Below are 14,528 nucleotides of genomic sequence, written 5' to 3' on the forward strand. Positions count from 1 at the left end.
GGACATTTCCGCCAATAAATCTAAGAAAATTCATAGGAAAAACGCAGAAATGTTTGAAAAGTTGGAAGATTTGTAGGAAAAAAATTTTTAAGTCTCAAAATTTTTATGAAAAATAGCAAACAAAAACTATTTATCCTAAAAAAGTAACATTTAAAAGTTGTTGGGGGAAAAAATTATAGAAAAAACAAGAAAATTTGAGTTTGAAAAGACAAAAAATAACTAGAAAAGTCAGAAATTTGGAGAATTATCTAAAAAAAAATGTCAAACTCAAATGTTCTTGTTTTTCTAAAATATCTATTCATCTAAAAATTTGAGTTTTTTGGTGAAAATTCACTTGTTAATTTTTTTTAAAATCTCTAGACGTAGTAATTCGGATTAATCAAAACAGAAGTCGTATTGATGTTTGAAAAGCCAATATTTGTGTCAATATTTTCTACATGAGAACAGAAACGGCCTTTATTGACCCAAAGAGGAAATTCAGGGGCTCAAAGTTCACACAAAGTCCTTGAAGTGGTAAAACATATATAATAACATTTCGTATAAGATTGTAACACTGAGCAGTTTTTAGAAGTGGTGATGTGGAACCGAGTCGGTTAGAAGAACAAAAACACACAGCAGTTTGGCGCTGATCAGTTTATTGATCCGTTTTTATCATTTCTGTACAAACATGATGGATCGTCTTCACACCCGAGACGGATACAGCATCTGCAGAGACAGAGAGAGACACCGTCAGAATAAAAGCACCGCGGCTCCTTCACAATAAGAGAACACCAGATATTCCTGCTGTGACGGATCAGAACATGAAACCAGTTCTGGTTCTACAGAAATAAAATCAGGATTTATCTGATCAAACTCAATTTATTCAGAAACGTATAAAAACCAGAGATGCACCGAAAGAAAAATCTGGGCCAATACCGATATTTATTGATTTTAAATATTTCCTTAACTTCTGACAAAAGCAGAAAATACAACAGGACAGAAATAAACATCTGTTAAAATCGGCCGATATTTATTGTGCATCTCTAAAATATTTTTCAACAGATTAATAATTTCTGGATGTTTTTTATTAAACAGAAAATCTGTAGATATTGCAGCTTAAAGCTGGAGGTTTATTTAGAAAATCAGAATCAGCCGTTTGAAATTCTGGAGGAAAAAGAACAAGAGTTTTTTTTTAATCGGATGACTGAAAAATAAATAAATAAATTCTGGTTCAGTCAAACATTGAAGCATTAAAAGTCGAAACAGATGCGAGTCCAATTTTCAGATTGTGGTTTCAAAAGATGGGAGTCAAACTGATCACTGATCAATCAACTAGAAATTTAAATTCAATATTTGTAGAACTACGATTGTTTCCAGTAAGAAATTCACTTCAGATTCCTTTAAATCTGCGACTGGTTCTCAGCACGCTGGGCTGACGTTTAAAACTTCAACTGACCAAGTGCTTTACCCACAATTCACTGCTGCATGTCATGCTTTGAATGCAAAAGTGGAAATATCGCAAAAAATGTCAGTTTTTAAAAGCAAAATAATAAAATTAGTTGTTTTTCTGCGCTGTACATGTGTGAAAACTACCAGACTTTGTTCTGTCAAATACATGTGAGCAGAAAAATATCTCAGCAAAGCAGCGCAGAAGCCAAAGCGCTGACCGGTCCACCAGGCTGCATGTTGAGGATCCAAAGTTGATGACGTAACAAACTCTCCAGTGTTTGCAGGTTTGTGACCGGCGGACTCTGACCGAGTTCACACTCTACACAAAATCACAACTTCTGCACTTAGGAATCCTGAAAAATCGACTTTCAGTTGTTTACTGAATCCACCATGTTGAATAATTCTATGATTTTTATTTTTATTTCAGAAAAGCCGGGCAGCTAAGCAAACCTCACACTGGTAAATTAAGTTTCCAATTTTTATGAACAAACTGATTTTTGTTTAACTGATTGAATTTGATCCTGTATGGAATCTTACAGAACAGTTTTGAATAAATGTTTTTGTTTAGCCTTTTTCTCTTTCAGTCGCATCATTTAACCAGAAACTATAAACTAGTGGAGCCCAAAGTGGGTCCAGGAGGCCCAAAGTGGGTCCAGGAGGCCCAAAGTGGGTCCAGGAGGCCCAAAGTGGGTCCTGGAGGTTCCAAAGTGGGTCCAGGAGGCCCAAAGTGGGTCCTGGAGGTTCCAAAGTGGGTCCAGGAGGCCCAAAGTGGGTCCTGGAGGTTCCAAAGTGGGTCCAGGAGGCCCGGCATCCTGCATGGTTTGGTCTCTCCCTGGTTTAACGCACCTGGATCGAGTAATGGCTCGTTAGAGGCCCAAGAGGAACAAACTGAAAAGGTTTTACTACGACCAGGGAGAGAACTAAAACGTCCAGGACCCACTTTGGACCCCCTGCTATAAATAGTATGAATAGAAAAATTGGTTTCTGGATTGAAAAGTGAAAATGTGAACCAAATCGCTGCAGCAGCTGCGTTAAGTGCAGAAAACTGTTCATATTCTACTGATGTGGAAAAAACATGATTGCAAATTTAAAATCACGTGAATAAGTTTGTTCACACGATGAAACATTAAAAATCATCCTGATAATACAAAACAGTTTATATCATTGGGATTGTTAGATTTACTATTTTGTAATAAATATCCGAGACCATCTGAGGACATGTGAGCAGTTCAGTGACATAAATCACACCTTGATGCACCTGGAGGCCTAAAGAAGCTGGTTACACACAGGGATGTTTTCCAACAGCTGCGTTTGTGGAGCTACGATGGCCATGAAAGTCCTACAGTTAACTGAAACCAAAGAGATAAAAACTATTTATCATCGTTGTTACAATAAATCCTGATCCAACTTATCGCTCAGCTCTTCTGTGGTGAATGTCAAGGCTGCTGGTGTAGAGCGAGTTTTGGAACCGCGTCATCCCAACTAATAAACGACTCCACCTGAACCAGACAGAACCTGAAGTCTGATCAGAACCAGAACAGAACCGCAGCAGAACTCACCACCCGGATTCGGTGTCCGATGGCCTTGGCCGGCAGGTTGCTGCTGAACTTGGCTCTGACCATGCCGCTGTTGCCGTGGGCGCGGGTCACCTTCCCCCAGATCACTCTGGTCTTGTTGGGCTTCCCACCGGGCGTCACTGTGTTCCTGCACACACACACAGTTTGAGCTGAGGCGGCGGTGGCTGCGTCATGATGCGGGCGGCAGCGCTCACTTCTTGGCCTTGTAGACGTAGGCGCAACGTTTGCCCAGGTAGAAGTCGACCTCATCCCGACTGTAGCAGCCCTCCAGCTTCAGCAGCGCCGTGTGCTCGCGCTGGTTCCGCAGGCCACGCTTGTAGCCGGTGAAGATGGCCTTACTCCAAAGTCTGAGGGTCAGAGGTCAACGGCTCATTTGACACATCATAACCCACAAACTAACACCAGTTCATGAATTTCTTTTAAATTATTAAACCTCGGCAGAAAAATGAGGGAATCTTTAGAAAAAAAGTTAGATTTTCATTCAGACCCTACAGGAAAAAAACGAGACCAGAGAACTCACCTTCCAGGCATCGTTTGTCCTCTTCAGGTGAGTTCACCTGCAAACACACACACACACACACACACATTAGAGCAAATCATGGAGATGCAGACACAGAGCTGGATGTCATCTGATCTGAAAACCCGTCTTGACCCTGCAGAACCTCCAGATGTTCTGCAGCATCTCTAATCTGAAGCTAATGCTAAACCTCCCTCCGCTCTGGGCTGTTTGATCGTTTATTCCGGGCTGCTATGATTTGGAAACTGAGCTCGTTTCAAATGAGGATCCACTCGAACCGAAACTGACTGGAGGTAAATTCGGCTGCTCATTTTCTAGCATTTACCCAGATTATAGCGGAATTGAACCCAACAGAACGAGCAGAAACGTGGGGTAGCTGAACGTCAGGGCGTACGGTTAGACCGGGGCTTTACCGATTTATAACGAAGTTCGGCAATAAAACTGAGCCTTTGTGACACAAACAGACCCCGAATCTACTCTGAAGACCCGAGACCCCTCCGCTCGCTCAGAATGCGGTTAATAGCTGCTAAGTCCCCCTGAGGCGGAGCGGCTGAGTCGTACTCGGCTAAGCTAATTTCTGTTAGCTCTACTATCGGATTTAAATCTCCGCCATCGGAGATCCCGCAGCTGACATAAACACCCCGAATGACAGAGGACAGTCTTCCCTCTCTAGAGGAGTGAGTATTTAAAGCAGGCAGACCAATATGTGGCTGATTTTCAGCTTTAATCGGACAGATACACACTTACCTGCGAACAGTCCACAAAGATGGAGGAAAAGACAGGACCCAAGGCCTGCCGGGTAATCACAGTCCCTGGAGCTGCCCATTAGGATGCCTGATCAAAATAACAAAACACCGGTTTTAAAACAAAGAATAAAAAAAATTAAATGTTTAATATTAACTACTATCACCGCTTTTAAATAAAATTACCTTTACCTTTAATGAAAATTAAAACTAAATAATCAGCTGTGAAATTCATACGATCACGTATGTCATCTGGATTTTACAGTTGTAGTAAAAGTTTTAATTTCTCGGGGTGTTGGTTGGGAGCGTGTTGGGTGGTGTGCAGTTTACTTCTGGGCTGGCTATAAAGGTTTTTAAGAAGTTCTGGGAATATTTAGCAAATTATTAACAGGTTTGTATGTAGTACAGAACATAGACATCAATACGTAGACGCCTCATGGAGGCTGAGTCGTACGTAGAAGCGTCCGCCATCTTCTATGTGGCAGCAGGGCGATCGGAGCTCCTTAAGTCCTGGGCTGTGTGGACTTGTTTCAACCGTTTTACGAAACAAACTGGATTCATGAGGATTACCTTCCCCAGGTAAAGATGAAAGATCAGAATTACTTTACTTTACAGCCAGAAATTCGCTTCCAAACAACCGGAAAATATTTTCTTGTAGCTAAATTGGCCCGAAATAACCACTGATTGTTAGCATAGCAGCTAACGTTTCATCCTGTTTTCTAATGAGAGAGAGCTGATGAGAAACCTCATGGAGCGCTGTTAGAGGAGAAGTTAATTTAGAGGAGAAGTGAATTAAAAACCAGAAGATTTAGTGAGTAAAGATCAGTCAGGATCAGAGCTGGAGCTGCTGGTCTTCAGTCTGTTTCCAGCTCAGCTTCACCATGTCGGTGTTTAGCTATAAAGATGCTACGAGTCAGAGCCCAACATGCTGAAAATGGCTTTATGAATGTGAAGGAAACATTTATGTATTTTCTATTACTCTTTTGGATAATTTCTCTTTTCTTCTTGGCTTTAGCCTGTGAACCAGGACGTCTCAGAAGTCATTGAGTTCTCCCAGTGTGACCAGCAGACTGAAGCCTGTGACCAGTGTTCCCAGTATAATAAATACATGTTTTATTCTTTCACTTTTTGTGTATTTTTAAATATCTCAATCTGAAGTATTAGTGTATTAATGTAGCTTTTGTAATGAAATAAAAATAATTTACTCTGTTAGAATTATTTTCACTATTTGCTGTCAATAGCAGAGTTGACAAACTGTAATAAATATTTTTTTCTCTGGAAAAAAGTAAGAAAAATATGTAGTTTAATGTTTGATAATGACTGATTTATAAATCAAGTAATTTCTCAATAAAATAAATACGGGAAAATTATTTGTTTCTTGTCTTGAAATGTTAAATGTACATTAAATTATGGAATTATGTAAATATATTCTTTAATAAAACGCTGTAAAAGTGTGTCTGTTCATCAATTTCAATATAAAAATGATCAGAATCATTTCTATCAAAACATTGTGCTCTTTATTCAGAAATGCCCCAAAACAATTAAATAATCACATCAAAAGTTAGAACCTCTGTCTTTAGTAATTTCTTTGATTGCCAAATATATTGATGTGTGAGAGAAAATGTGTCAATGGCAGGAATTAACTTAAAACGGCACTTTATAAAGTTCGGTCCATTCACTTGTATTAGCTTACTGGCACATATTCCACATTCAATATGGCGGACGCTGTTACGTATCGCAGTAACGGGCCGACCCGCTCCATGTCTATGGTCCAGAAAGAGCAAAGTATGAATAGCTCCAGTTGCCTCTCCTCGCCACTAGTGGGCACTGTGTTACAAGTTTCTGGATCAATTATATTATTTAACATTATATATCAATGAATTTGTATGTCGTAACCTTAATATAGCTGCTGATAAACTTTACTTAGCTAACTACAACTAAACAGTAAAAGTTAAGTACATACATTATTTACAGTATATGTGAAAAACATTTATTAGGAATCGTTTTTTGCTTCTCTGCTTCCTATTGGATGACACAATAAACCACGTGATCAGCTGTAAACTCGGATATTTTCCTTTTGTGGGCTTATTTAGTCCCCAAAAGAGCTAAATAAGCTGAATTATCAACATTAAACCTACCGGAACACAATATAATAAATATACTAATAACTTTGTTTCTGTTAGAGCTTAAAGAAAAATAAAGTTTTTGAACCGTGAGTCAAAACACAATGTTCGAGGTTGAAATGGTTACCTCCCCAGTTAAATAGGTTATCGCTTCTCGGCCTTTTGGCTAAGATCAAGTGTAGTATCTGTTCTTATCAGTTTAATATCTGATACGTCCCCTACCCGGGGACCATATATTAAATTGATTTTTGGAGCAGGGAGATGGAATAGGGGCTTGCTCCGTCCACTCCACGCATCGACCTGGTATTGCAGTACCTCCAGGACCGGTGCACCCCCTGAACTGTTAAAGGAAACTGTGTCTTAATATGTTAACATGTAAACTGCGTTTTCACATTGTAGAACTATGAAAGTTTCGTGAGCTTTTGTTAAGGCTAGGCTACCCTGACACATAACCCCAACCCCATCCCTAACCCCAACCCCAACCGGGTCGATGCGTGGAGTGGACGGAGCAAGCCCCTATTCCATCCCCCTGCTCCAAAAATCAATTTAAAATATGGTCCCCGGGTAGGGGACGCATCAGATCAGAACAGATTTCTTTTGAAAAACTTTGTTGTTACTTGGAACATTTTATGACATTACACATTTATACATTTGCAAAAAATAAAATACAATTTATTGAATCATTTCCAACTAAAAGAAGATACGGACGAGGATGTTAAAACCAAACTCTGTATGTTAAAAGTTGAGCGGGACCGGGGTGACTCCTTACGAAGTTCTGGGCCGTCCCGTCCTTCCAAACGGCGCTGGGGCTCAGAGGAGAACCCCCCCCCTGCTGCTCCCTCCCTCCTGCCTCACCCGGAGGGCCAGGCCGCCGCTGCTGGGTCCTCTGTCCGTGGAGCGCCGGCTCCTTCGTCCATGGAGGCGCTGGCGATTCTTCTTTGTGGCTGTGTCCTTGGCGCGCCACCTGCAGCTCTGATGGCTCCTCTTCTTGCTGCCGCCATGCGGATCACAGCCACGGGGGGCATCTGCCTGCGCCTGCTTACCAGCAGGTTTCTGGAGGTCCATATGGCGTCTTTGATGGTGGCCAGGGTGAGCCACATCTCCGCAAAGTCCTTCTTCACCATTTTCTGGTGGCTCACCCCGTACAGCACTAGCTGTGGATCAAGGACCTCCCCTGCTGGCAAGTATGGGAATTGCAAGGAGCCTGCCTTTGCCCACAGGTCCCTGGCAGCGCTGCACTCCCACAGCAGGTGCCTCACCGACTCCGGCGCGCCACAACCGGGTCGGGGGCAGATGGACGTCGCCGACATGCCGCGGGAGTGCATGACGGCTCTGACCGGGAGGATCTCATGAGCCACCATCCATGACAGGTCCTGGAGTTTGTTCGGAAGGACGGGATGGCCCACATTGCGCCAAACTGTGGTGGCGTCTCCAGACAGGAATCACTGGTTCCCGGTCCTGCACGACAGAGACAATAAAACGATAGTTAAAATCCCGATCTCCTTTCCTTCCAGTTTAAAATGCTGTAAAAACTTCTGTATAAAAGCTGGTGGGAGGTTAAAAACTACTGGTTTTCTAAAATCACTCTTTAAAAGTTTCAGTTTCCGCAGGTATGACCCAAACCAGAATCTGTTCATTGCATTTGTTTTTGGATCGTTAAAAATGTCCATGGCTTGTTTAAAATGAGTGCTGGTGTAATGGCTGCCTAAAAACAGGTTCAGGTCTGGGACTCCTTTCCCTCCTCTCTCTTTGGGTTTCGTCATTGTTTCACGATTTAGTCTCTCCCATTTGGAGTCCCAGATGAAGTAAAAAATGTCCCGTTGCAGCTGTAAAAACACTCTCCTAGGGGAATAAAAACAGAACTGGTTAGTAAAAACACTGGTAAAATCACTGCTTTCACTGTTAAAATCTTTCCCTCCATTGTTAAGTTTCGCATTGTCCAGAATCCTAGTCTTTGTTTTACTCTACGTCATTTTGATCAAATTTAACCCCTAAAATGTTCTGTTCTTCTTGGGTCACCTGAAACTGTTGTCCTATTTTTTCACTATTTTTCCATGGTCCGTAAAATTGTGCATTAAAACCATAAATATTTAAGAGGTTAAAATCCTGAGTCAGATTTGCTAAAAGTGCTCGTCCCTCCCTCACCACGACGCTCCCCTGCACCAAGATGTGCGGATGGTTTATTAAAATGGCCACGCCGTCGTTTTTATTTTCATTGGAGCCGCTCCATATGGACGGTCGCGGCCACAGATCCTGCCACCGGGTGTAAGTTTTTAAAAACGGGAGGCACATTGTAGTAAAAACAAATCGGACTGTACAGAACTTAAAAAGGATAAAACACTCTGGGCTCTAACTCGCGACTTCACACTTCTAACATTGATGGTTGAGAAGGTGAGAGTCATGAGTATAATGACTAAAAACAGGTAAGACATTTTAAAGGATTAAAACCGTTTAAACCAGATTAAAAATGGGCTCAGAGACTGCCCTGTGAACAGAGCTCTTCCTCGACCCCGCATGGTGGTGCAGGTCGGGCCGGAGCTCCGTTCCCCCTTCGGACTCTCGGTTTCGGACGTTTTTCTAAAGCCGGTACCTTCAGTGGGTCCTCCGGGGTTGATTGCTGAGCAGCATGTTGAAAAGAGGAAGAACCTGGTCTCCTCTCCGAAGGAACCGAAGAGGTTCTCAAGTCTTCCTCTCTTCTCCACCGTGTTGGTCAGGTCAGAGGGAGACTCCGATGCCGACCTCTTAGCCAGCTGGGGGTCAAGGAGGGGGGCATCCTCGCTGCTGTCAGACTCCATTTCCTGAGAATCATCGCTAGCTCCGCCTTCAGTCTGCATTTCCCCCTCCATCACTGGATGTTTCGGTCTGGGGGGGTTGCTTCCTTCCCCTCCTCTCCTCCAATCAGAGGAGCCGATGGGAGATTTGAATTTTCCAGACCAACGGCTTCAATTTCCTCGTTTATCCTGTCCGCTTGTTCTGCTTCTTTTGCCTTTTTCAGTTTATTTGCGAAAGATTTGGGACAGTCTCTGAAAAGACGATCTTGTTCACCACACAGGTTACATTTCCGCCCATTCGTACTCATCAAAAGTGTGTCCCACTTCTCTACACTTACCACAAAAAGTTCTCAAGTTTCGGCCAGATGACCGTGTTCACCACACTTACGGCAGAGTTTCGGTTGACCCTGATAATGAATGCAGCCTCGGTTCTCCCCCAGGACCATCATGGATGGGAGATGTTTCAGGCCCTGGAAGCCTTGGGGGTCTTCCCACTGTTTAATGGGGACCCGTCAAGCGCAGTTCCAGATGCCGTCCACATCCCGCACCGTCACAGCCTGGCCCTTCACCGTGCAGCATCTACCCAGCCACATACAGATGTCTTCAGCCTTGACAGTCTCATTGAACATCCTGACAATCACCGTTTTCAGGGAGTTGTCAGTCAGTTTCTCAACGTCAAACGCTGAAAACTGGTTCTTTGCATTTTTGTATCGTGTCCAGAATTTTTTTAACAGGTCGCCGGTGGTAAAGCTCACATCGTATCCTCGGTTGAAGGGCAGGGTGAGGATACAATTTAGATAATCTGTCCGAAACTTCAGTGTCTGATTAATTTTCTTGAAAAGTCCAGTCTTGACATTCCCGAAGACTTACCATTTCCAGTGAATATAAAGCGAACGCTGTGGTGCCTCCGCATGCCGGCATGGTGGAGGCACCACCCGTTAAAAACCTTACTATATACACCAAGGAATAGAAACTAAAAAGAGATATTTTCCACTAATTGTGGTCAATATCTCAACCAGGGACAAGCTTTAATAGACCTCTTAAACAGTGGTAACAGCCAAGTCACAAAGACTACCGCTATCACCACCCAATGGAGGCGACCGCTACCCTGACCTCAGGGCTTGATGTACATCTCTACTTAGATTTACCTTGGTTCATGGATCAAGGCTACCTTATGACCTGTTGGTTGATTTAAACCTTATTCACAGGGTTTTTCCTCACACTAACCAGGGTGTCAGTGTCATGTTTGGTTCCAGTTTACCAACCCACATGCACGAACACAATCAGGAGACGCCTATTTCAAAACAACAATAAGGTTTACTGAATAGGGGAAAAGCACGGAGCAGGAGTCCGGAATGGATAAACCAGTTCAGCCAATGTCAAGGAGAGGAAGCCGTTAGTAGTCAGCGAATCCAGTGGGTGGACGAATGTATGTTACTGAAGGGGGAAGGCTTACTAGGAGCAGATGAAAGTTTCTTTAGGAGCAGAGATGGATCCAGGGGCAGCGTGGAGAGGCGAGGAACTGTTGGTAAGTCTTGCTGTGTGGAGAAGCGAGCTGGCGGCTGACAGCGGTCCGGGATTTAACGAACCACGGGAAGCTTCGGGCACAAACAGGTACACGCTGCTGCGTCACGAAGGAATCCACAGAGAACAAACGGACCAGGAAGGGAGTGCTCGAGGAAGGCAACCGATTGGTAACACCAATGGCGTCGTGAGGAACAACACGAGGATTTCTCAGGGGAAGACACTAACTTCTTTCTCGAGGAACTCCGGAGGACTCCAGGTAAACCTGACAAGAGGAGAAACACGGGAAGCGATTAACTCGAGGAAATGCTCAGAGGGCCGTTCTCTGGAACGATTAGTTACCAAGGTAAACAAACAAACAGGCAAAGAAGTGTCAGCTCACCGCTTCTTAAATATCCACAGCATGTCAGATAATGCGCCACAGGTGTGTCTCCGGGTTCGACCACGCGCTTCTCCAGGGGCTCTGCTCCCAGGCGGCATCTGGTGGAGGAAATGGGAAGCAGCAGGCTTCCAAAACAACAACAGCAAAAAAGAACAAAACAAACCACTGATCCTGACAGTCAGTGCTTGTTTTTACCTTAATCCATCCACTTTGGATTCTGAGAAGTCTCTTTGTGTTTTACAGAGGGAAGCTACTGAACCTTAGCCTTAATTTAGTGGCATAGATCCTTAATTGGCCCTAGGTGTTAGGGTAGCCTAACACCGAACCCTAACCCTACCCAACTGAAGAGATAAAAAGCAGCTCTTTTAAAGAACAGTTATATTTTACTTCATTATTGTTTTATTTCTACAGAAGCAGATTAGCCAAACTGACAAAAGAATTAAGATTTTTTTTAAGTCAGATTATTTTGTGTAATCCAACATAATCAGTATATTTCCATTATATCAGTTTTATTTCACATTTGAGATTTATTTTATGTGATATTTCAGCATTGATTCAGATCTGCACTCAAACCCGCCGGATTAACACCGCGATGTGAACATTTAATCATGTTTCACATAATGTGACGGGAACCATCTGTTATTGTCACATTACAGACAAGCAGAGTTACAGTAACTAACTGGCTCCTGTTGTCTGGGACATCAGGGAAAACAGACTGTGCAGCAGCTGAGTACGATGGTCAGGATCGCAATGAACCTAAACCTGATCCTGAACCTAAACCTGATCCTGAACCTAAACCTGAACCTGAACCTGAACCTGATCCTGAACCTAAACCTGAACCTAAACCTGAACCTGAACCTGATCCTGAACCTAAACCTGAACCTGAACCTAAACCTGAACCTAAACCTGATCCTAAACCTGAACCTAAACCTGATCCTAAACCTGAACCTAAACCTGATCCTGAACCTAAACCTGAATCTAAACCTGATCCTAAACCTGATCCTAAACCTGAACCTAAACCTGAACCTAAACCTGATCCTGAACCTAAACCTGATCCTGAACCTAAACCTGAACCTGATCCTGAACCTAAACCTGAACCTAAACCTGAACCTGAACCTGATCCTGAACCTAAACCTGAACCTAAACCTGAACCTAAACCTGATCCTGAACCTGAACCTAAACCTGAACCTAAACCTGATCCTGAACCTGAACCTAAACCTGAACCTAAACCTGATCCTGAACCTAAACCTGAACCTGATCCTGAACCTAAACCTGAACCTAAACCTGATCCTAAACCTGATCCTAAACCTGAACCTAAACCTGAACCTAAACCTGAACCTGATCCTGATCCTGAACCTGAACCTGAACCTGATCCTGAACCTAAACCTGAACCTAAACCTGAACCTGATCCTGAAGCTGAACCTGAACCTAAACCTGATCCTAAACCTAAACCTGATCCTGAACCTGATCCTGAACCTAAACCTGAACCTAAACCTGATCCTGAACCTAAACCTGATCCTGAACCTAAACCTGATCCTAAACCTGAACCTAAACCTGAACCTGATCCTGAAGCTGAACCTGAACCTAAACCTGATCCTAAACCTAAACCTGATCCTGAACCTGAACCTGATCCTGAACCTAAACCTGAACCTGAACCTGAACCTGAACCTGAACCTGAAGCTGAACCTGAAGCTGAACCTGATCCTAAACCTGAACCTGAACCTGAACCTGAACCTGAAGCTGAACCTGAACCTGATCCTAAACCTGAACCTAAACCTGAACCTGATCCTAAACCTGAACCTAAACCTGAAGCTGAACCTGAACTGGTCCATCGACCAAATCAGTTTGGTGTAGGGAGTCAAAGGCAAGGCGCAGGCCGACATGTCACTCTAGAGCTCACCTCCTTTTGCTTGGCCCATGTATGAAATCCATCTATCCATTTTCTAACACCCTTGATCCGAGTGGAGTCAGGAGGGCTGCTGGTGCCTCTCCAGCGAATGTTTCCAGCAAGAGGCGGGGGTCAACCTGGACAGGTCTGTCACAGGGCAACACAGAGACTAACAGGACAAACAACCATGCATGCACACACCTAGGGAGAATTTAGAGAGACAGCCATGTTTCTGGACTGTGGGAGGAAACCGGAGTACCTGGAGAGAACCCACCATGCACAGGGAGAACATGGAGACTCCATGCAGAAAGACCTTGGGCTGGGAATTCTTGGTGCAAGGCAACAGTGCTACCAACACAGTGCAGCCGATGAGATACAGAGATAAATATACAATAACTATAATAATGTTATAGGCTGGCATGTATATTCTAAAATGTGGAACCTCAGCAGGGAACCTCTGATCCTGAGGCGTTTTGGCCATTACCACTATACTCCCTCCCCCAACAACGGCTCAGACAAGGTTAATCAATCCTCGCTAAGTGTTATATAAGGCCGATTAGGGATCTATGCCATTAAATTAAGTTTAAGTAGCTTCCCTCTTTAAAACATAAAGACTTCTCAGAATCCATAGTGGATGGATTAAGGTAAAAATAAGCACTGACACCCTGGTTAGGGTGAGGAAAAACCATGTGAATAAGGTTTAAACCAGTGGTCCCCAAACTACGGCCCGCCTCCACATTTGGTCCGGCCCCCTGAACAATACCAGAGAGCATTCAAATTTGTTTTCATATATTGTATTTTCTGGTTTATATGTGGATTTTTCTTCAACCACCAGGGGGCTCTTTAGCAGGAAGTGTGTCCTGTAAACTGTGGGTGTTTTGTTTTGCATGGCACATTGCTGCCATCTGTTGGACTTTTAGGGAACTGCTTGATTTTTATGTTATTTAATCAGTGCGGTTGGTAGCGGTAGAGCAGATGAACACACGTGTTTGTTATGAAAGCCGCATTCCAGGTTTCCCTCAATGGAATATATACTAGTCAGTCCCAGTGACCGTTTCACTAACGGTTTTTGCCCATGTGCTTCCTGGGTAAAAATCGGCAGCGCAGGTGATAAACGTGTAACACCTTTTCTGTTACAAACTGACTCCAGCCCCCACCAGAGAAGGGAAAAGTTATGTGGCCCTCAGAGGAAAAAGTTTGGGGACCACTGGTTTAAATCAACCAACCGGTTATAAGGTAGCCTTGATCCATGAACCAAGGTAAAATGGTCAATCTAAGTAGATACATCAAGCCCTGAGGTCAGGTGTTCATGAGTTTCCTTTCATTTACATGCCTTCTGCCCCGACCCCAGGAGGGTTAGGGTACTACTACTACTACTACTCATGTTGGTCCAGGAGGACCAACATGAACATTAGGCATGCATTTGAACTGGGTCACTTGGGTCCAAACATACTGGTGTCCAGGGTGACCCCCGTCTCTCGCCCGGAACATTAGCTGGAAATAGGCACCAGCAACTCTCCCGACCCTAACCAGGGTTAGGGTTAGAAAATGGATGGATGGGTCCAAACAGGACAT

At 43.6% G+C, this 14,528-nt stretch overlaps 2 protein-coding genes, 1 long non-coding RNA gene and 1 other non-coding gene across 4 annotated transcripts; 3 read left to right on the forward strand and 1 right to left on the reverse strand.

The window, feature by feature from the left end:
• Positions 1-618: 618 nt before the first annotated feature.
• rpl35a (ribosomal protein L35a) lies at positions 619-4,359 on the reverse strand. Its single transcript, XM_008426764.2, has 5 exons — positions 4,270-4,359; positions 3,526-3,562; positions 3,200-3,352; positions 2,988-3,132; positions 619-705 (listed from the first exon to the last, which is right to left on the reverse strand). The coding sequence occupies exons 2-5, from the start codon at positions 3,534-3,536 to the stop codon at positions 682-684; spliced, it is 333 nt and encodes a 110-aa protein (XP_008424986.1). The 5' UTR covers positions 3,537-3,562; positions 4,270-4,359; the 3' UTR covers positions 619-681.
• A 349-nt stretch (positions 4,360-4,708) lies between these two features.
• On the forward strand, positions 4,709-5,389 carry LOC145554613 (uncharacterized). The gene is made up of 2 exons (XR_014090611.1): positions 4,709-4,844; positions 5,281-5,389. It is a non-coding gene; the product is annotated as an uncharacterized LOC145554613 (long non-coding RNA).
• A 1,145-nt stretch (positions 5,390-6,534) lies between these two features.
• On the forward strand, positions 6,535-6,725 carry LOC145554753 (U2 spliceosomal RNA). The gene has a single exon (XR_014090745.1). It is a non-coding gene; the product is annotated as a U2 spliceosomal RNA (small nuclear RNA).
• A 3,923-nt stretch (positions 6,726-10,648) lies between these two features.
• LOC145554643 (uncharacterized) lies at positions 10,649-12,990 on the forward strand. The gene is made up of 2 exons (XM_081614821.1): positions 10,649-10,942; positions 11,722-12,990. The coding sequence occupies exons 1-2, from the start codon at positions 10,649-10,651 to the stop codon at positions 12,988-12,990; spliced, it is 1,563 nt and encodes a 520-aa protein (XP_081470947.1).
• The last annotated feature ends 1,538 nt before the right edge of the window (positions 12,991-14,528 follow it).

Source organism: Poecilia reticulata, chromosome 13 (assembly GCF_904066995.2).
Source record: "Poecilia reticulata chromosome 13, P_reticulata-male-v2, whole genome shotgun sequence".
NCBI classification, from domain to species: Eukaryota; Metazoa; Chordata; class Actinopteri; order Cyprinodontiformes; family Poeciliidae; genus Poecilia; species Poecilia reticulata.

Excerpts from the sequence above, each read along its gene's own strand:
- rpl35a (XM_008426764.2), bottom strand. Across the intron at positions 3,133-3,199 it reads TACGTCTACAAGGCCAAGAA|GAACACAGTGACGCCCGGTG; the intron begins GTGAGCGCTGCC and ends GTGTGTGTGCAG. Across the intron at positions 706-2,987 it reads TCGGACACCGAATCCGGGTG|ATGCTGTATCCGTCTCGGGT; the intron begins GTGAGTTCTGCT and ends CTGTCTCTGCAG.
- LOC145554643 (XM_081614821.1), top strand. The coding sequence starts at position 10,649 with ATGGATCCAGGGGCAGCGTGGAGAGGCGAGGAACTGTTGGTAAGTCTT. Across the intron at positions 10,943-11,721 it reads GGAACTCCGGAGGACTCCAG|ACAAGCAGAGTTACAGTAAC; the intron begins GTAAACCTGACA and ends GTCACATTACAG.